A 22,542-nucleotide genomic window follows, 5' to 3' on the forward strand; every position below is an offset into this window, starting at 1 on the left:
AAACCTATCACATGTACATCCATTTTGGCTCTCATTGTTTCATATATGAATAGTTCCAGTTCCACATAACATACTGATGTTAATACTCACCACTAGTTTGGTAGCAGTAGACGGCCGCGTCCCCGCTGGAAGAACAGTTAGCAGTGTCGCCGAACCTAACGCCAGCACAGTTGGAGAGGTAGGTTTCTGTGCCATCACAGTTGATATTAGATAACCATCTCATTGTTGAACTAGAGTAGAAGGAGTAGTATCGGTGGTAGTAGGTGTAAGCAAAGCCGCCGGTAAATCCCTTTTCTCGGCAAATCACCATGGCCTCTCTGTCGTCGAACCCGTCGGGGCAAATGTAGCCATTGATGCCCATGTGACGGATCGTGATGCGGCCCTGGTACGTGCTTTGTATGGTCATGGTGTATCCTGTAGGGGAACAGTGTATTGCCATTAAGTATACATGGTATCTATATGTGTTTAAAAGCAGCATAGTTAACTTCAGGTGTATTTTATAGGCTCCCAATTTACCAGGAAGTTGTGTACTCTTTACTTTATGATACAGTTACTCGGATGTTATTTCCCCTTAATTCTTACTTAGCAACGTCAGGGAAGGTCATGATATGCAACTCAGGCTAAGAATACAAAACTCAGCTCCTAAAAAGAGATGTGTTTGATATCTCATCACTGAATCCTAGTGATCCACTGATATAATGTTCCCCTCTATTGCCCACTACTATGCCCAGTGGCATCTGTTTCGGAGGGCAATCCAGTCTGTCGTCTCTAACGCTGACGTTATATAACTACATCCTCCGGGCGTTCTTCATAATGGTAGCATTTCCCAGAGCCATACTGTCATTCATCATACTGCTTAAATACAATACGTGGTTACTGACCTGACCGGGGGTTGGTGTTGGAGCAGGCCGCCGAGGCGTACTTCCTACTGGGGCAGTAAGTCATGCTGATGGCATGGGGGCAGTCTCTGAAGCGAGTCTCGCGGCCGGTACAGCGGACGTTCGTGAAGCCAATACCGTAGGACTGCCTGCCGAAGGCTGAGGCACCGACACTGACGCCGTACTGGTAGCCAATCTCGTTGCACACAACCTTGGCGTCGATGTCGTTGAAGTTGTCAGCACACACTGTCTGGTAGCTGCTGGTGCCGTCGTACACCTGAACAGCGCCATACTGCCTGTTTGGTTTGAGGCGAACTGTGGAATGAACAGAGAGACTCTAATAACATTGCTTGATTCCCAAACTACCAAACTTCCACAGGTCTGCATAATACTAAAACTCTACAGGTCACAGTGCCCTGTATCAGCAGAATGATTAAACATCGCCTGATTTACAGCACATACACGTACTTACTTAGACCAGAACACTGCACACCAACGTCGTATCGATGCCCGCTGCAGGGGTACCTGTTGGTAACGTTGAACCCACTAGATCGGCAGTTCCATAGCGCCTTCTCTGTACCTGAGCAGGACGGAGAGTACAACCACACCGGCCCAGTCCCTCTGCCGTATGTGCTGGTGCTCTGACTTGAGCCGTCGGGGTAGCCTAAGGTCTTACATATGACGCGTGCGCTGCCGGAGCTGAGGCTGTAACCACAGACGCTGCCCCACACACCGCCAATCTGGACCTCGACGCGTCCAGCACTGTTGGATATTTGGCCGTTGTTCATAAGACGGAGGTTCACCCCTACCAAATATTATAATGTCATGATTTTACATGCCATCTTGTAAATATTTCTAAGTATCAAAGATTTAGTATTTTGGAAGACAGGTGAATGCAAGACAATCCCAAACGTTATACATTGTGTCCTTTAGGCAAGAAAACTAATGCGTGTGCTATAGGTCACTATATGTTTGAATTATTCAAACCAATTTTCTGGACGTGTATTTTTATTTACTGGGAAACACCATCAAAAGATTCTTCACCCAATCACAAAGATTATTTGAAACACAATTCAATCAGTATATGAATATGAAAACTTCATCATAACGTTATGACGTCACAATGTTATGACGTCTTCAAGAATATGCGCTCTCACCAACAAATAGACCTGAAATATCACAACATTCTAACCATTTTTTGTCATGCATGTCACCCACCAACAATATCGACGTACCTGTATTGTCGTTGTAGCAGTAGACGTATGCCGCAGCATTTGAATATGACGAAGTGCAGGAAGACGGAAGGTTTGTAGAAACGGCGCAGTCCTGAAGCCTCGTCTCGTTGCCGATGCAGTTAGTTTGCAACAAACTGGGAGGGGTGTTGTAAGCGTAACCCACGGCGCCAAACGCCACGCCCGACACGTATCCGTTAGATCTGCACACCACCCTAGCTTCCTCGTCTCCCCATCCGCTATTGCACACAGTGGCTGTTATTCCCATCTTCTGAATCCTAACCATAGTTGGGAACGTTGTGCCAAGGACTACGTCAAAATCTGCCGAAGGGAAGGTAGATCATCAGGTCAGTCACATTCATTTATGTTAATTCACTCACCTGTGTAACTATGGTATGTACCTGCCACTCCTCGCTTTCATCAAAGTGTGTTACACTTTAATTGCTTTGAGAGCTTACATAACAACTCACCGTTGGTTACAGGTTGCTTAGAGCAGATGACGCTGGCGTAATTGTTGTAAGGGTAGTAGTTGATGCAGCCGCCCACTCTGAAGCCGCAGTCGGCGACTGTGCTCTCTGAGCCGGTACAGTTTACGTAGCTGATGGCGGAGGAATAATATCGCGCCCCAAACGCCCCCCTGGGAAGTGAAAAGCCGTAAGGATACCCAAGTTCCCTACACACGACAGCCGCATCGTAGTTGTCAAAGCCGCTGCCGCAGATGATGCGCCAAGAGTTGTCTTTGAAGAACTGCACAATGCCAGTCGATGCATTTACGTTTGTAGTTCCTTGTACAAGTTTCACTGGGAATGCAAAATGGAAATTACTTTTCATAAAGTGACTATATGGATGAATGCACGGTGTACGTTTTATAGTTCTGAAGACCGAAATCGACTCAATACATCTCGTAGCCTCTCCAGCCAATTGGCCAATTCGACCAGGTTAAACTGGCAATGGGGAGCAAACAGAAATAATAATAGCCAGTTCTTAAAGCTAATGCCATTTGACGGCATCATGTCATCAATAGTGTTAAGACGACGATTTCTGCCTCTACTGTAGCCACCATACCTTGTACCATAATGTCTCTTCTGGGTTTCACCTACCATTTCCGTAACACTGGACTCCTAGATCGTTGGCGTGATTCTGGCAATCAGGCGCGGAGACTCCAAACCCGCCATTGCTGCACTGGAAGACGCTTGTTTCATACCCGAAACAGTAGGGGTTGGAGAGGAACACCTGTCCACTTCCAGGGCCAAACGAACTGGTAACAAAGAGATGGTTTGTGAGTCAGTATGACGCCCTTCATATGTAAAATATAGCAGTCACAAGACTCTGCTATATCAGTGTATCTTTATTCCTGCCCTCAGCAGCAGTGTAGTGCTTCCGACAGTAGTAGCCATCAACATTTCCAACTTTTCTCACACGTCTATAATATGTCCTACTTCCTGAACAAATACGCTGCAAGCAAATATATACTCGTTCTACAGAAACTGCTTTCTATACTTGTTCCACGTAAACTGTTATTAATATATGTATATATAAACTCTGTCAAAAAAGAAACGCAACCCCTGTCCTCAGATATGAAAAATTCGTTTGAATGAAGTTATTGCTTCCAAACTAAATTTTATTCGAATGTATTGAAATGATACACGTAATTAATGAAGATTACCATCCAAACAACTGCATTTGTACGCATAAGTGTATTTTATTGCTTATTCCGTCACAACGCATGAAATGACCCTCATGGTGACTTCGCACAAAAAAAACACATGCAAATCATGAAAATGGCAGTTAATGTAGGTGTATAAAAGCCCATGTGCTTCCGTATTATATTCATTCATTTGTCGCCGAAAAGCTGTGTTAAAAATGCCACGATTGAGTGCTGCCGACCGAAATATCGCCATTGGTCGTGTTCAAGCCGGAGAAAGTTTTGGAACTGTTGCACGGCACCTAAATGTTCACAAAACAACGATATCCCGACTTTGGAGCCGCTACAACAACTTCAATTTGACCAACGATCGCCCGAGAAGTGGAAGGCCAAGAATCACGACCCCCCTTCAAGATCGGTACATCCGGGTCCATCACCTGCGTAATCGGCATGCCCTACCAACCGTGACTGCCACACAAATACCAGGTTTGAGGAGAGTGTCAGCTCAAACGATTAGGAACCGTCTGAAAGAAGCGGGTTTACGTGCCTGTAGACCAGTTGTTGGACCTGTACTACGCCCCTACATCGACGCCGACGACTCAGGTGGTGCAACAACGTAAGGATACGGACTTTACAAAACTGGAGGCGAATCTGGTTTTCTGATGAATCACGTTTTCTTTTGCAACGTCACGACGGAAGACAGCGTCTGTATAGGAGACGTCATAAACGTTTTGCGCCCATCTGCGTCCGACAGGTGGACAGATTTGGCGGAGAAAGCGTCATGGTTTGGGGAACCATCTCATACAACCAGAAATCAGACTTGGTGATCGTTCCAGGGAACCTGACAGCCCAACGTTACATCAACCACGTGTTACAGCTTCACCTTCTCCCGATTATTGACCAACAGACACAGATTTTTCAACGGGACAACGCCCGGCCTCATACTGCACGTGCAACAATGAACTTTCTGCAGAATTCCAACGTCAATGTCTTGCCATGACCCTCTAAATCACCAGACCTCAACCCTATTGAACACCTGTGGATACTCTGGATCGACGCGTACGTCAACGTCAGCCGCCGCCACAGACGCTGCAACAGCTCGCCGTTGCACTGCAGGAGGAGTGGAGAGCCATTCCCCAGGAAAGAATCCGGCGTCTTATCCGTTCTTGTCCAAGGAGATGCCGTGCAGTGATTGCAGCGCGTGGTGCTCATACGAGATACTGAGAAAGACGCCCCCCCTGGTGACAAACTGGTGTCTGTGAGATGACTTTTGAAATGACAATTTTAAACATGCCCATCTGGGTTATTATTCTGCCAAATTTCAGACTTCTGTCTTAAATAATAAAAATGCCGTGTCGTCCTAAAACTTCAGATCAAAATCTCTAAAATACAGGGGTTGCGTTTCTTTTTTGACAGAGTTTATATATAGTGTCAATTCTATATTACGCTACCCGTGAAGGTCCGGGTTAGAATATTGATCTTCTCTAACCCATGCTTGTCGTAAGAGGCGACAAACGGGATCGGGTGGTCAGGCAGATGCTTATGCTATTGATCACTGGATTATCTGGTCCAGATCGATTATTTACCGACCGCCGCCATATAGCTGGAATATTGGAGTGTGCTGCGTAAACCTAAACTCACTCATTCACTCACTCTTTATTACGCAAATAGTGTAGGCCATACTGTAGGCAATACTGTAATCAATTGTTAAGACGTGTTAGCAATGCACAGATAAAGATGATTGATATATTTATGTTTAAGATGTTTTACCTATCAATACTTTGTAGAAATACTTTAGTTAGAAGCAAAGCTTTATAGATGCACATAGATATGTTTCTTAATAATTCACAATTAGAAGTGGACATTAGGATATTAGGACATTGATGTATTCTTCAGATGAGGTTATCCATACAATTTTATACTCCTACTGGACGTGATATCAATATATACTCGTGCTATAGAAGTTGGAATCAATATATACTATTTCTACAGAAGAGGCTATCAATATGTACTAAGCAATATTTTCTACACATTGTACCTGGAGGAAGTGCCGTCATTGTACCCCAGTTGTTTACACACAGCTTTTGGAGCGCTTGTATAACGGTAACTGTTGCACACGGTGCCTCGCACGCCGTTGTAGATGATTTCTACCCTCCCTGACATCGCAGTTCCTCCAACCAGCTCCACTCGGATTGCTGTTGACAGACAGGGATTACACGCACTAACTTAAGGCTCGGTCACAAATGTCACGCCAAGAAATAGTTTTACTCAGACAATGGTATTTATTTTATTTACATTCTATACTTTATTTTCTACACTAATATATAATATATATTCAGTGCATATAATGATTTAAAATGGTGGACCTAACGATGCATGTAACTGGAATGTCTAAGTTTAAACTTGCATGTCTAACATGATATTTCTAATAAAGCTCATGGTACATTGAAGCTAATGGTTGCAAGAATGGAAAATCTGTATGCTTAACAAGCAGGAAATACAAGTTCTTTATTCTTAAGGAATATTGTCATGAGTAATGAGTTTTGCTTATATATGGAATCCGAGAAGGGACATTGTCGCTATGTCGCGTGTCGCGTTTTGGTTAATTTTGCCTCATTTTGCTTGTATTTGAGAGGGCGACAACGCGACAATGCGACAACGCGACAATGTCCCTTCCAGGATTCCATACTTATATGTTGATCATACTTGAAATAACAGTTTGCATTTGCTCAGACAACTCACGGTTGTTTCTGTAACACAATACTCCTGCATCGTAACCAGCGTAATTCCGAGTTGTGCAGACCTCACTTCCGGTGGAACAGTTGAACAGAGAGGTCTCGTTGCCGAAGCAGTTCACCTCGGACAAAAGGAACGGTCCAAAAGCTCGTGTGTTGAACTGATAGCTGACTCCACCTGTCATACCGAGTTGGCGGCAGACGACACCCGCGTCTGTGTCATCCCAATTCACCTCGCAGATTCTCCCGGAAATACCAGACTTGGTAACTGCGACATGCCCGTTCACATCCTTATACCCGTCAGGTCCGTCAGAGAGCTTGATAGAAGAAGCTGACGGACAATTGAGAGGATAATCATTGGTGAAACCAATCGTAACTCGGATAAGAAGGTGAACAATCATCGCTGAGTTTCATCTATATGCATACTTTTCAGCTAGATTTTTCTCTTTACGCCAAACAGAATCTGAATCTGATAATGGGGACTGGTTATTCTCTGTGTGAACGTTTTATATATACAAATCTATACGTGTGCCCTAACCTATGATTAATATGAGAAAAATATGCCATGAACCTGAAATATGGTTAATGGCCTTGAATAATATTGATAATCTCAGCCAATGTCTTGTTTGATTGGCATTTCAAGAACGTTGACGGATGACGCTGTAGGTACAATTCAATAACAAGTTCGTTCCTGGTGACTGGTGTCATGTTCAGTTTGAACATTCCTGCTTGAAATAGTTTCATATCGATGACATGGATGACTGATCCAAATCATAATGAATATGACTACAAGTATGGGCTCACTACTATAGTTTCCGTTACTTACTGGTGCTGATAGTGCCGTTGTAGCAGGAAACTGACGCATATCCGGTGTAGCCCTGTCGACTGCAGGTCCCACTCCCTAACGTGCAGTTCATGATCGATGCCTCGTTACCAGTGCAGGTGATGTTGCTGCCTAAGTAGTAGGAGTAGTAGGTGTCGTAAGATCCCCTTGGTAAGGCTCGACCATTCTGGAATCCCAGCTCTCGACAGACGACCTTTGCAGCAGCGTCATCAAAGCCAGTTCCACAAAGCGGCTGCCAGTTCGAGTAGCTTCCATAACGAGCCTGGCTCCATACCAGCACTATCCCGTGGCCGTGGTCGCCTCCATGCAGCTGTACTGAAAACATAAATGTCAACTCGTAAATATGTTTACTTTTCCAAACGTTTACTTTCTGAAGACAATGTTTTCAGTTTCTATTATGTATAGCCTAAGAAGAGGTCGGACAGCGTTTAACTGTACTGAATTATATTCAGCCAAAGATGATCACATTGGACACCGCGAGGTCCTGAAGGGTGTGATCCTCATTGTGTCCACCAAATGTTCTGAATATGTCCTTATAATACATTTTCTTCAAGACATTACATACGAAAGTATCCTTTTAGGTAATGGGTGGGTCTATGTAAAATTTGGTCACTTTACTTTCATTGAAGCAGGTGACCGAAGCGTCTTTCGAGTGGTTTCCGCAGGATGGAGCGGCGTTCTTCCAGCCTCCGTTACGACATGACCACAGCGTTCGTTCATATCCCGAGCAGTACAATCTATCCATAAAGATGGGGCCACTCCCAGGCCCGTAGTAGGACCCTGTGGGTGGAAAACAAAACGTGTATTATCATATTTCCATAGAAACTGGCCAATTCCACGGAACAAAGATGTTTAGCAGGTTTAAAAGACACAGAGACGTAGCCTACCTTTCAGGTAGTTCCCGTCCCTGAAGCCTAACGTTTTACAGACCACCCTTGCGTCCCCGTTGGAGAAGCTGTTGTCACAGACGGTGCCTGTCTCTCCGTCTATTGTGATTTGCACCCGGCCGTGGGTTGAATCTCCGCCAGCGAGGCTGAGTTGTGGGGGACCTGGAACGGAGTGTGTTGGATGTTAGTGATTTTACCATGACATATCCACTTTATTGGAACAAGTGTCAATTTTGAGAAAATCCAAAACAAAGAAGCCATATTATTCATGTAAATGTCCAGTCGGGAAGTTTCTTTTTTGAAAAAACATGCCTAAGTTACAGTTGGATTATCACATGTCCTCAACTCCTGAACTAGTATACTATGTACAGATCGAGTTGCTGTCCGCCATGTTTGTTTTAGGAAAGACAGTTTCGTGTATTGTGTAAGCATGATGGTGGAACAGGTTCAACTTGCATCAAGAGTGTCCGCAGTCAAAAAGGTCACTTCATGCAGTGTATTTCAGATATTTAAGAATATATATAGATTTGTATTAGATCACTAAACCATGTTGCTACATGCGGTTATTGAGTAGGTAGAGTCAGTCCCTGTAAGGGGCATGTGATGGAAGCCATGATGACCGAGCAACACACAAGCATTGAAAAGGCTTAACAGTTGTTCTGCCACAAAATGTTTCTGCCTTATAAATCCTGGAAACGTGAGTGTAGGAATGTTTGAAATGATGTAGGTAGTATTACATCTGTGACCTGTAAAAGTCATTAGTTCAGAGGGGGCGGTGGGGTAGCCTAGTGGTTAAGGCGTTGGCTCGTCACGCCTAAGACCCCGGTTCGATTCCCCACATGGGCACAATGTGTGAAGCCCAGTTCTGGTGTTCTCCGCCGTGATGTTGCTGGAATATTGCTAAAAGCGGCATAAAACTGAACTCAATCACTCGCTCAACCAGTCGTTCAGACACTAGCGGTACTGCACTGTACAACAGTTATACAACGTACTGTATTAATTTGAAAGAACCAGACTGACACGCGAAAGTTAACCATGAAGTCAGTACCTACAGAAATTGATTGTTAAATTTTTAGAAAACATATAAGATCAATCAACAATCAACTAATTTTGATCATAATACGTCTCCTGGCAACAAAAAAATATGTTCAAACCACTCAAAGACACTGCTTCTAGTGATAGTTAGATAATAACATCTGTAGAATGGGAATTAAACAAAACAATATTTTGGTCCAAAATAATCTTACCGTTCCTGTAACAGAGGACATTGGCGGGATAACAGTATCCCTTTGGTACGCCCCAGACGGAGGACACACACTGGTCCAGGCTCGTCTCCTGGCCGGTACAGTTGACGGATGTGATCCACACCGGTAGGTCAGTCCTTGTGTTCGTGGTGCCGTAGGTCACACCGCCTCTGAAGCCAAGCTGCTTGCACACAACGTTGGAGGCGTTGACGTTCCAGTTGTTGGCACAAATCTTACCCGCTACCCCGAGATTTGTAACTTCAACTTGACCTGCCATATCTGTGCCATTTACAAGGCGAAGGCTGAATCCTGGGAATGAAAGTTCATGAAAGCCTCAATGTCTCCTGTAAACAACTATGAAGGCCAGATTACATCTAACAACACTGGGGGCACGTCAAGTACAAAGACAAATACGGTCATCTATTATACTATATGATCAAATCTCCACTATATTTTTGCTTCACCTTCTATCACGATGGCAACAACTTTAACACCCAAAATGTCAACTAATATATTACTCTCGTACTTATCTACTTCCATACGTTGAAAGCAGCCATACAAAATGCCTCTGCAAAAATAACTACTGCTACTACTGCCTCTTCTACTCCATTACCTGTTGCAACCACAACCGAAATCACCAGCTTTTCAGTTCCATTCAGGCGCGTAGCAAGCCATTTTTAGTGTAAGCCCGATAGGTTGCAAAGCTTAAATTTAGATAGTATTGAGGGCTTGCCTACCTTCATTCATTATGAGACCTGAAGTGTTATTGTTTGACGTTAGATGATTTTAATAACTTCAAAATGTTGTTATCTTATCAATATTTTGAAATCATAAGGATAACTTAGAGTAGTCTACCAATATTTCAGAAAGAATAAGCATTTGATTGACATGTGACTTTCTCATATGCAAATATGTTTTGACATTGTTCAACGCACGTTTACTGATACAATACCATGCATCGAGTATTTGTTTTTTTCTAAGTGATTGTACCTGCATTTCAGTTATGATTCACATATAATCATGACTGTAACAAAACATATACATACATGACACCTTTGAAATCTATGATATGAAGAATAACATGTTTGCTGTAAATGGTGACTCTATTTGTAATGCTTTGTTATCAAAGAATATTGTAGTCAATATGATTCATAGAGGGATTACCATTTTTATATTGTTCTGATAACGTGTTTATGGGTATTTTTTGCCATAATTAGACATATTTTATCAAAAATCACGTGTAAGCCCCGGGCTTTTTTTATAATGGTAGCTACGCCCCTGCCATTGATTCATTAGGTTTCCCGCTGCCACACAAAGATGTAAAAAAACAAATGCATTAAGACAATCCGTGTGTACATTACTGTAAAACAATACCGTACCCATCTCAACCTGACTCTTGGATTGTGAGTAGCAGATAGCTGATGCAAGTCGTCTGTAGCTGCAGTCAGAGGAACGGAGCTGGTTTGTGCAGTTGAAGATGTTAGCTTCGGTTCCGGCACAGTTAAAGTTTCTCCTTGAGCGCCTTGTGTACAGAGTTGGATTGCGGGTGTAGGGGCTGAGTTTACTACAACACAGTCCTGACCCGTCCTGATAGCCCAGGGACCTGGAAGAATATGAAAATGTCCGTTCAGTAAACAGTGATACAAATATTTACACAACCATTATTTCTGTGTATGTAGCATATTGCACGAAATCATTCCGTGTAGATGCTGGAGAAGACATACTGGCACTAACCCAGTAGACTGTGCTAGTGCTCTCATATAAACATGACATCCAGAAATTGTATACTAGTCAATGTCAATTTTGTCAGGACATGTGAAAAACGGTTGCAATCAGTTGGTAAGTTACAACATACCTGCACAACACCTTGGCATCGTTGTTGCCCCAGCCAGAGTCGCACACAGGCTTCCAGCCAGTAGGATCTCGATACTGAACAGCACCATACGATGTTGAAGGACGTCGTGGCTGCGATGCTTGCACGGTACCAACCAAGCGGACTTGAAGGCAAATATTCAATTGACTTTGATTACTTAGTATACGTTTACTAAAAAAGTTAGTTATGAAAACGACAATTTAACTAAACAAAACAAGGCCCGTAAACAGTTTTGCTGTCTGTAGATGTGAAACAGGATTGTTTACGAAGAAATTTGGGTAATGCCCAAACCAACACTTCAGTTGTATGTGCATGAAAGAAACTGGCCCTTGCATATGGCGTTAATACCCTGGCACTATATGTAGCGCTAAAACTCACAGTTATCGTTGGAGCAAGAAACCCCTGCATCTTCATAATGCTGACAGTTGTGTATCGTCCACCCAGCATACCGACATGAGGCGAGCGTGTTCTCATTGCCGGTACACTCCACGTTGTCCATGTAGATCATGCCGTTGCCACCGCCGTAGTACGGAAAAGCCTGACACGAGAAATGGTAATTGCATATCATGAAACTACTGTAGCCATAACTGTAGCCTTAAAGCACATAAATTAATACTACTTTTAATAGCATTGAAAGTACGTAATCAGACATTGTGTGCGTAGATGCTCAAGAACACGCTGGATGTACAACTTGAAAAGGAAATGATAAATAAGATTTCCTTGACTGAAGTTTTCTCTTCCTAGTAATTATTTCAGCAAGTATGTCAAATACCGTTCCCCAGCGGTATCCCAGCATCCGACAGGTGACAGTAGCATCCTTGTTCCCCCAGGCATCGGAACACACTGTTCCCCAGGGCGCTGTCGCGTTGTTTCTGACTTCTACCCTACCATAGGTCGCAGAACTGCCAACAAGGCGGACTAATATTGCTGTAATGTTAAAACAACACTGATTATTTGATTATTGCACAAAATCATTTTGCTGGCCGTCTCCTTTAGCAGAATCCTCACACCGTTTGATGACATTACTACCTATGTTAGGACCTTTGGTGTGCTAGAGATGCTGGTGAAAAGCGCTTTACACATCATCACAAAGTGTTACCTACATTAGGTATATCTCTTTCGTTGATATCACTGGAATTGAAACACGACAGGGTTGTACAGTTAACTAGTCATGCACATTGTGTATTGTCGGTTTGGGTGTATATCCTTCATAAATTTGTCAGTTTAAGATCGTGGAATGAGCCGAAAAGGGGGAAGTATTGTTACATATTTGTACCGGCTTTCAGTCGTTTGTTATATTGTTGACAGCCACACACATAATTTGTCAAATTGATGCTTTTACTTTTCCCCGCATTCACCCGCCAGGTGGAATGACAAACAGTATCACGCCCACCGACCACGCCCACTATGACAGGTCCGCACACACGATTGGTCAGTAGACAAGATAAAATCGGCATTGCGCTTCAAAGGTTCAATAACAAACATGCAAATAGTAATTAGGCTTCATTGACATTTTCAACAAACGAGTCCTCATAGCTGTTACAGTTTTTAAGATAAGACGCTGTAAACAGGGGTAGTGTTTGTGTTATACAACTGTTGTAAGACGATACGCTATGTCTAATGTCTGCTGCATCTCGTGATGGGTAACTCTACCTATTTACAATAAGGGTCAAAAGTCAGCTGAGGTGGTAGAAGGTTACATACCATAGCACATTAACGTCCTGACTGTAAAGTAACTGTACCGAATAGCTATCATACTGTAAATATGAACCGTAAACGAGGCTTTGTAACGCCAGTTTTGTGGCTTCACAACAGTGTAATGTAGTCAATATGGATCGTCCTCCAAACAGTACATATTATTGATATTTTTGAAAGCTGTGGTGAAAGAATATGTCTACTTGCTAATGTAAGATCGGTGGATGACCCTGGAAAGAGAAATAGGCTAAAGAGCACATGTACATGTAGATGTAGGATGGAGTAGTATGGTCTAACAGTATTTTTACAGCTATCAGAATCGATGTCGGTTGACCACTTACACCACTCTGGCGAAACCCATGAGCACTAGTAGAGAGTCAGGGGCGGATACAGCTTTTTCAGAAGGTGTGTGTGTGTGTGTGTGTGTGTGTGTGTGTGTGTGTGTGTGTGTGTGTGTGCGTGCGTGCGCGCGCGCGCGCGTGTGTGTGTGTGTACGTACTATTGAGAAAAGGGAGGGTGCACATTTAATTTTCACCCGAGTTTCAATGGTCATTTAATAACTTTCAGGACAAAAGAAAGGTGCGCACCCCTCCACCCCCTTCTGGATCCGCCTATGAGAGTGTAGACAAATGATCAGGGTGCCGTTGTACAAAGCAACCTTAGCGCTAAGTCTAAGTTATGGTATGGGAGTTACGGTCACCATAGCGCTAAGTCTAAGTTATGGTATGGGAGTTACGGTCACCATAGCGCTAAGTCTATGTTAAGGTATGGGAGTTACTGTCACCATAGCGCTAAGTCTATGTTAAGGTATGGGAGTTACGGTCACCATAGCGCTAAGTCTATGTTATGGTATTGGAGTTACTGTCACCATAGCGCTAAGTCTATGTTAAGGTATGGGAGTTACGGTCACCTTAGCGCTAAGTCTATGTTAAGGTATGGGAGTTACTGTCACCTTAGCGCTAAGTCTATGTTAAGGTATGGGAGTTACTGTCACCTTAGCGCTAAGTCTATGTTAAGGTATGGGAGTTACGGTCACCTTAGCGCTAAGTCTATGTTAAGGTATGGGAGTTACGGTCACCTTAGCGCTAAGATCGCTTTGTACAGCAGCACCCAGGGTTGATATGTGTTGTTATGTTTGATTGCCCACGAATGGAATCCACTCTGGACAGCAGTGGTATGATCATTGTAACAGGTTCAGTCGCTGCATGTCATCGTTACACAGGTACATGGTACAAAGTATAGCGTATAATCACAGCCCGCGCTGTGAAGCACAGGCCTCTATTATCATCCACCTATGTGCGTGTCCCTGCACTGTCCATGGTGATTTTAAAATACCCCCTACATAGAGAGCGCGACATCTGCATGCATAGCGTCTGTGGTTGACAGGCCTTGACTGAACCAATGTTTGGGATTCATACTGTATTACACTGAAACCTTGTTCATTCGAGATGCTACTATAACTCCTGAGATGCCATCCTGCCACCATTTTAACTCCTGTAGCCATCCTGCCACCATCCTAACTCCTGTAGCCATCCTGCCACCATCCTAACTCCTGTAGCCATCATGCCACCATCTTAACTGCTGTACATCGTACTGAAAACATACTGAGAATGCCTTGCAGCCTATTATTATATAGTACTGAGACGAAGGTAAAGAACAGCCGATGTCATGACCGATTGACTGTAGTAACATGGAAGAATCGGGTGCCTTTCAACATCTTTAGTAGTATATATCGAAGTCAGAACAAATCACATTTAACCACAGCGCGGAAAAGTGACGTTGTCATAAAAGCTCCAATAAACGACCGGTGAACAGAGCTCGTATAAACGCGATTTCACACCAGCAGTGGAATTTTCCTACCCTACATAACTTTGTCTTTGTTTCCAGTCGCTCCTTGGAAGTTATCTATATAACTTGAGTCTCTTGATAGTTATACTAAATTATAAGCAACTGTTACAAAATTGTCAAAAGGTCATAACACAAAAGCTTCCTTCTTGGCCCACATCTACTCAGTCAGTTACAGGTCTCCGTGCTACACAGCATTCACCCGCTCTCTCTAAGGGAGTAAGTGAACATAACACCAGTGAATACTTTTCTCTCCCTCTTGGACACAGTAGGACGACTTGTTTCAAACAGTGTCGCTTCCCTCCTTTACTTAATAGGTATTACAGGTGGACTATGAAATGACCTGTATGAAATTATGATGCAAAAACTGAAACTACCTGGCGTTGTTTTGAGGTAAGGGAGTGCCAGCATATTAGCCCCTAATAGTACTACATCCACAATAAATGACAAGTTGGACTTACTGCTCGGTTGTTGTCCATCAACACTGACCACAATGGCCAGTGCTAGAACCAGACACAGAAGGTGGTCCATCTCAGACCAGGCGTACACTCCGTCGACTGTCACCTCTCTACCTTAATCGACGAGCTTTGATCTTATATCAGTGTTCAGAAACTGCGGCATTAACATTTAGAGAAGTAATGTACATACTGTCGCACATGCGCAGATCACGCCCCCTCCATGTGCATTCTCCTTCCTATAACTGTCAACAGTGTAACGACAGTACGGCTTGCCACCGCTACTAATTTCTCTGGTCAAAGGTCTTACCAAATCTGAATGTGCGTTGTCATCTCTATTAATGTAAGCTTGTGTGTGTGTGTCTGTCTGTCTGTCTCTCTCTCTCTGTCTCTCTGTCTCTCTGTCTCTGTCTGTCTGTCTGTCTCTCTCTCTCTCTTATTAATACACTCGTTAGTTAGTTAGTTAATTAGTTAGTTATTCTGACGACGTGGTAGATAGATTTCGTCGGTTTCAGAAACAAGGGTGGTGGGTCGACCATAAAATAAATCCTGCATATCACATGGATTTTTTAGTCGAAATCTCACAGAAATATTGGACATCTGATATAAAGTGATAAATACAAATAATGTTTACATCAAATTAGGAACGGGGTGGGGGGTGGGTTGATGATGATTTTTATGGAGAAGCATGTGCAATGTGAATGTCCCCCCTAAAATGTATGCACAAAGTAAGTGACCCCTCTGCATGCCATGTACAAAATCAATGACCCCCCCCCTAATTTTTAACCATACAATTTAAATATTTTTATGTACAAAATTGCTGGACCTCTCCCCTCCTCCCCAGAACAAAATGGGTGACCCCCCTTAAAATCATCATCATGGCCATAAATTATGAACGGTCCCCTAGAGCTTAAAAATGTATGATCATCACTGTAATAATAGTAAACTGATACCTGTCTCTTAGGTAGTATGGGTGAATGGCAGTTCTACCTGCGAAACAGAATTTTTTTCTCTTTTCGCGAACATATGATGTCAACATTCGTTGTACTTGATCCGTCCATTTTCCACAAATCTTTGGTCTATACCAGACAAATGAGATATGGTCACTGAACAAACAACTATGTGACCAGCAGAACAATACCTATTGTCCAGTCTGATTTTAGATGTGTTATAGTCTGTTTGCAGTGAAAACGTACCGATGAATTTCACTTAAATTGAACATTAAAATCTCAGAATTTTATTCAACTTAGGATAAAAGATGTTTAACAAACGATCATAGTTTAATGTCGATATTATTGGTTTTGTATTACAAGGGGGTATGCACTTTAAATGAAACTCCGAGAACAAGAAGGGTTGGTTTCTACGGTAGTCTAAGTTAACGCTCATCACGTACCGTACGTGCATTTGTTTCACTGTTCCAACTACTGCGCGTACCCCTTGTAATACAAACCAATAATAGCGATTTGAAACTATGATCGTTTGTTAAACATCTTTTATCCTAAGTTGAATAAAATACTGAGATTTAAATGTTCATTTGGCAAGGTAAAATTATGAGGATTCGCAATCAAAATTTCACTTTATTTGATTTACTTTTTTGTTTAAAGTGAAATTGATCGGTACGTTTTCACTGCCAACAGACTATAAATAACATTATGTCCACTGCTTATGTATTATCTGTGTCCTCCAATGTTGCCTTCCATCCCACTGTCACCCGTTAAGGACAGACTTCACCGCGCTCGTTTCCCAGTGCTGCCATAATGGACCACGACTTCTGTTTCCATGGGACGTGTTTCTTGTTGTCAATATTGCCTACTTTCCACACATTTAGCGTCACTTATCAAGACGTGCTCAGAGGCCGATATTCGACCAACGTGTTTAGAAAGTGTCGGTAGAGGTTCACAAATCTTGATGTGTTACTACCTATAACAAATAACTAGTTTTATGGCTTTGTATGAACACACAATGCAAACAGACATCTGATTTTTTTGAGAAAAACTTTCTTTCAAAAATTCTAAATTTTAAAAATAAGAACTATTTTTTCACATTTGTCTGCCAGGACCGTTTAGTTGAGTATAACAAACACTGCAGACGGGTTACAAACAATCTGTATAGACAGAACACATGACCCCTTTCCACTGGGGTAAAACGATCTTTAACACCGCTACGACCATCGTAAGTGTAGGTTTAAGTATGGGATTTCTTTTTTTAAAATTAAAATCCTATAACCCTTGCACCACTGTAGAATACATCGGAGTGTGACACTTTGACTTCTTTACTCGTTGTACATGGTGTCGGGTGAACCTATATTTCTTTAATGAAAGTTGTAACAGTTTAACGCTGACACCATTAATCGTCTTACAACCAGTATATATTAATTCAATCACTACACCACAAAGATAGAGTTCCACTTGCACTCTTCATGCAAAGTAGAGTCCCACACTGTATCACTCTCCGTAGGAGAGTCCCTGAGGAATGCGGTATTGATGACACCGAGAAGAGCTGGGTACCTCTCTCCTGGTGAAACATAGAGCCGCTTCTTGTTACAGTGTCCCGTCTGTACCTGTCACCCAATAGGCGGATCTGGTATGGCTGTGGATGTAGCGGCATATCTTAACACAGGAATGTGATCATTAACATTTATAGAAGTTATAAAAGACGTCGCTGTCGTCATCCTTATTGACGGCGTCCAGTCAAAACAGACAGGAGATTGCGATATGTGTTATGATTTGTTTTTAACAGATAATGAGAAAGGGAATTTAAATGCAAAATAAAACAAATACTTTTTTCTCACTGTTTCTCTATGAAAATGTCAAAAATGTCAACAAATGCGAAGAGTAGGAACGTTGGATGGATATTAACCAGTATTTTCAACATCCCATATTTGTCATAGTAATTATTTGTTACCCTTAACCATAGCAAAGGAACTTATCCAAACCTCAATTTAGGTTACTATCTGGATACATTGACCTTCCAGGAATATTTAAATGGTCGGGATCGGGTGGTCAGGCGCGCTGACTTGGTTGACACATGTCATCGTATCCTAATTGCGTAGATCGGAGCTCATGATGTTGATCACAGGATTATCTGGTCCAGACTCAATTTTTTATGAACACTGTCCTTGTGGCCGGAGGATAATCATGGAAATGTGATACTAAAACCCTGTCTAGGTGTCAGTAATGTGATCTTTGTCCTTTCAGATTTTGTCTGACCGTCACAACGTCAAGGCACATCTGCTTATCAACAACAATATCAATTGATTTTCCAAGTTATCGAGCTGTAAGGACATTTTATTCCAAGCAAGTGCATATCTAACATACATAACATGGTTTCTAACATGGTGTGCACGATGGGTCAAAATAGTCATACAAACAAGATTCATATGATATGAATATAAATGGCTATATGTATGGTAAAAGTCATAGGTGCATACTCTGACATATGAGTTTTAATAGATTTAATTTTTCATTTAATCCTACTTGTCATGACATTCTTTAAGATGATTGGTGTACATCCTCTTCATCAGTCCCTGTCACACTTCATTTTCAACAATCTTTCTCATGCCATAACATAAACTGACAAATGTATTTGACATATCTGAGAACATATATTGTAATATGGCCAAGCCCCGATTTCTCGAAACAAACTTAAATCTGAGTTTTGACTTAAGTCAGAGTTTTTACTCAAATTTGAGAAAACGGAGGAAAATGCAGTTCCGAGAATAAACTGAAATCAATGTTAAACTCAAACTTATTAGACAATTTGAGTTTGGTGGATAGATTACTTAAGTTGTTGGGGCTTTTTTTTATTTAAAAAAGCAGTTGAGTTAAAAATTGATCTGTTTCAAATTGTCAAACTCAGTTTGAAATTTAAGTTTGTTTCGAGAAATCGGGGCCTGGTGTAGTTATTGTACCATGTGGTTTTTGTTAAGGTTCAGTCGAGTACAGCGGTGCTAGGTGTTGATTCCCAAGTCAAACCAACACACAACAAAGATGTTTGATATAATTAACAATTATATTCTAAAATGTATAAATCAGTGCAACTACTACAGAGGTATTTCAGAGGCAGAACCAATTCAAAGCGTATAATACGAAAGCAGTGATTCTAGCATCTCACTCCAGCAATGGTCAAGGTGCCAAAAAAGGCCTTGACTAAGTGTCTTGGGTAAGAAATATCTCAACAAAACTGTTATTCTTCTCATAACTTGAGATGTAATTTGATATGACAGTTAGCTCCCCTACACAAAGAACTTAGTTAAGCACCCCCTAACATATCTCACGATTGAATGAGCTCCTATTTTAACCCTTTGGAGCATATCTGGGACATGATTGGTCGTCGTGTGCAACAATGGGATCCTCCTGTACAGAACCTGGCCTAACTGGAAGCTGCTTACACGAGGAATGGCGTAGACTGACCCTTCAGAGGATCAGGAGGCTGACAGGGGGTATGAGGAGGAGAGTGCTGGCTGTCATACAGTCACATGGAGGTTACACTCGGTACTGACCTTGAATCGTTTAAGACACGCAAAATGACATTTTGAATGTTCACATCAGCCAATACATTCACCATTCAACATCCCAGGGCCATACTTGTACAGACATGGCTTTGTATGAAAATCAGTGTTTCTTTAAAATTAGGAATTATCATCACAGAATCAAGATGGATTCCGATCATTTTAACTTTTTTTATGAGTCAAAGGGTCAACCTATTATTGCAAAAATACAGGGGTGCTTAATTATGTTCTTTGTGTATATATATAGAGAGAGAAGCTCTAGAAGATTCTCCAGTTCCCTGGGTCAGAAAATAGTAGAAAGGCTCGTAGTGCTGTAGTAACTTCAAGAACTCTGTCTAAATAAACCACGCCACCTAGCCTCTACTGTACAGTGTTACATAATGAACAACATCGCCAGATAACAGTTACCTAATAAACATATTCAGGCTGGAAGTCAAGAGTAATTTGGAAGCTTATACAACAGTCCAAATAATCTATTTTTGTACAGAAACTTCTGGAAGTGTTTTGTATGCATGTCAAGGGGCTGATCTCATATTTGCTGAAGATCAGCAGTCTGTGAAGATCGTCATATTCACCTGATTCGGTAGATTGCCCACTGTTGCTACAGGTAAATATTCTTATCAGTGACAGTGCTATTACCGCTGCTGTTCTATAGTATACTGACACTGTGATACTACTGTCATTGAAGTTTGTACCGCCATTTGAATTGATTTGATTTCTAAATTTAGTTATTTTTATAATGCAATTGTTAATTTTGCAGCTTTTTCTTTATCTTTGTTGTTTTCTGGTCAACTTATTGTGTTCAGGTTTAGCCATACATTTCACATTTCTGTGTAATGGTTGTCTTGATGATCCCCAATCAGTAGAATGCATGGGGTCTGTTCATTGTAGCTTAGACTAGTGAAGAACCATCGAAGGACTACGAGATATTTCGGATCAGGTAAGAAATGGTGTAGTCCTTGAGCCTTGGCGAGTGATCGGGAGCGTTCATTCCCGAATCCCGGCATGTAGTGGGATCACAAGCACTATTAACAAGTTGGAGATATTCAACATAACGTTTGCCCAACAACAATTGATCTTAAACCTCGCCCGTTAATTCGCCTCAGCCTAGTTTTTTCGTTTTGTTTGCGCGTAATGGCAGTGGCCCAACTTGTGCTTTGCAAAAGGTATCATGAGCCACCATTTGGAAATTTAAATGTTAACACCCACAACCCATACCCCACACACACCAACATTCCAAACCCACCCGAAATTGTATTTATTGATTTATTGATAAATTTGGTTATAACATAAAATAATACCTCATTAAAAATGATAAAATGAAACGGGCCCAAGAACTGATCACAATATGACTATTCGAATTAAAAATATACCATTCACTCAGGTGCAGAGGATATTCAACGATTATCCACAATGGCGTTGGCGGACTCTAGTGTATCTACTCTCACCTTCTACCCTGGAAAACTGTTAAAATGTATTAGTGATCCTGCAAACCACATAAAAACTGTGGAGTCAAAATCTCACAGAATGATTGGACATGTGTTATGAAGTGATAAATACAAATAATGTTTACTTCAAATTAGAGCATGAAAATTTCCGATCATAACAACAGGCCATAGTAACCTGGTCGGGGTTTAGGCTCTTGAACGCTGAGTGGCTCTCTCTAGTTCGGGCCGACACAACTCTTTTACCTCCGGAATCGCTCGCCGTGACAGACAGTATCGACTCACTAACTCTGCATTGTTGAATAAATCGAGGGGCGCCGTCCGGTTATGATATACCATTTCGGCATTCTTCCTATTGACATTCCCCAAACATTTGGGCGGTGGGGTAGCCTAATGGTTAAAGCGTTGGCTCGTCACGCCGAAGACCCGGGTTCGAATCCCCACATGGGCACAATGTGTGAAGCCCATTTCTGGTGTCCCCCGCCGTGATGTTGCTGGAATATTGCTAAAAGCGGCGTAAAACATAACTCAGTCAGTCAGTCAGTCAGTCCCCAAACATTGCATGAACAAACAAGTACGACAACATGTTGTGTTCGTCTATTATTTATTTAGGACACGTCAAACCTATCCTAGCATTTGTCCTAAGTTAGGATATCCTAGCGCTAAGATACTTTTCGAGAATAAGGTAGGACACCTATCCTAGACCCTAGGATCAAAGTTAGGATATCCTAGGGCTAGGGTCGTTTCGAGAATAGGGGCCCTGTTACCTTTCTCACTCTTGCAGTTTCAGTATCGGTTCTGCCCGTGAAGCAGAGCTGCTTACTCTTTTCACATGATGTCATCATTGATTGTGTACTTGACGCATACATGTATTTTCCACAATCACATTCTCTGTCACGCTCTAATGATTCTGTTTCGATGCTGACTATTCTCCGACGTGGACGTAATTAATGATATAGGCGAGATTTCAACATCCGACAAATGAGAAATGTTAACTGAACAATCATCTAACAATTGGTTTTCATTTGTCTGTAATCAGAAATGTATAGCAAGTGAAAAGTGAAAAGTACGGAGAGTGACTTCTTCAGAAATACCAGGATTGCGTAGAATTTCAGCCCAGGCAATGACCAACCGTCTACGCTCCGTACGGGAGCGTGGGGTAGCCTAGTGGTTAATGCGTTCACTCGTCACGCCGGAGACCTGGGTTCGATTCCCGACATGGGTACAATATGTGAAGCCCATTTCTAGTGTCCC

The 22,542-nt window shown here is 42.1% G+C and overlaps 1 protein-coding gene across 1 annotated transcript in view; it reads right to left on the bottom strand.

Annotated features, from left to right (window-relative positions):
- LOC124253355 overlaps positions 1-22,542 on the bottom strand; it is an 82,774-nt gene that overhangs the window by 13,442 nt on the left and 46,790 nt on the right. Inside the window, 16 exon segments of the mRNA XM_046687105.1 lie at positions 91-414; positions 882-1,193; positions 1,351-1,683; positions 2,114-2,431; positions 2,581-2,910; positions 3,211-3,368; positions 5,794-5,950; positions 6,564-6,821; positions 7,317-7,649; positions 7,953-8,114; positions 8,222-8,383; positions 9,469-9,774; positions 10,845-11,068; positions 11,321-11,462; positions 11,717-11,876; positions 12,111-12,265. Coding sequence (XP_046543061.1) covers positions 91-414; positions 882-1,193; positions 1,351-1,683; positions 2,114-2,431; positions 2,581-2,910; positions 3,211-3,368; positions 5,794-5,950; positions 6,564-6,821; positions 7,317-7,649; positions 7,953-8,114; positions 8,222-8,383; positions 9,469-9,774; positions 10,845-11,068; positions 11,321-11,462; positions 11,717-11,876; positions 12,111-12,265 — 3,834 coding nt within the window.

The sequence above is a fragment of the Haliotis rubra genome, unplaced genomic scaffold (assembly GCF_003918875.1).
Source record: "Haliotis rubra isolate DU_JTF1 unplaced genomic scaffold, ASM391887v1 Scf54, whole genome shotgun sequence".
Taxonomy (NCBI): domain Eukaryota; kingdom Metazoa; phylum Mollusca; class Gastropoda; order Lepetellida; family Haliotidae; genus Haliotis; species Haliotis rubra.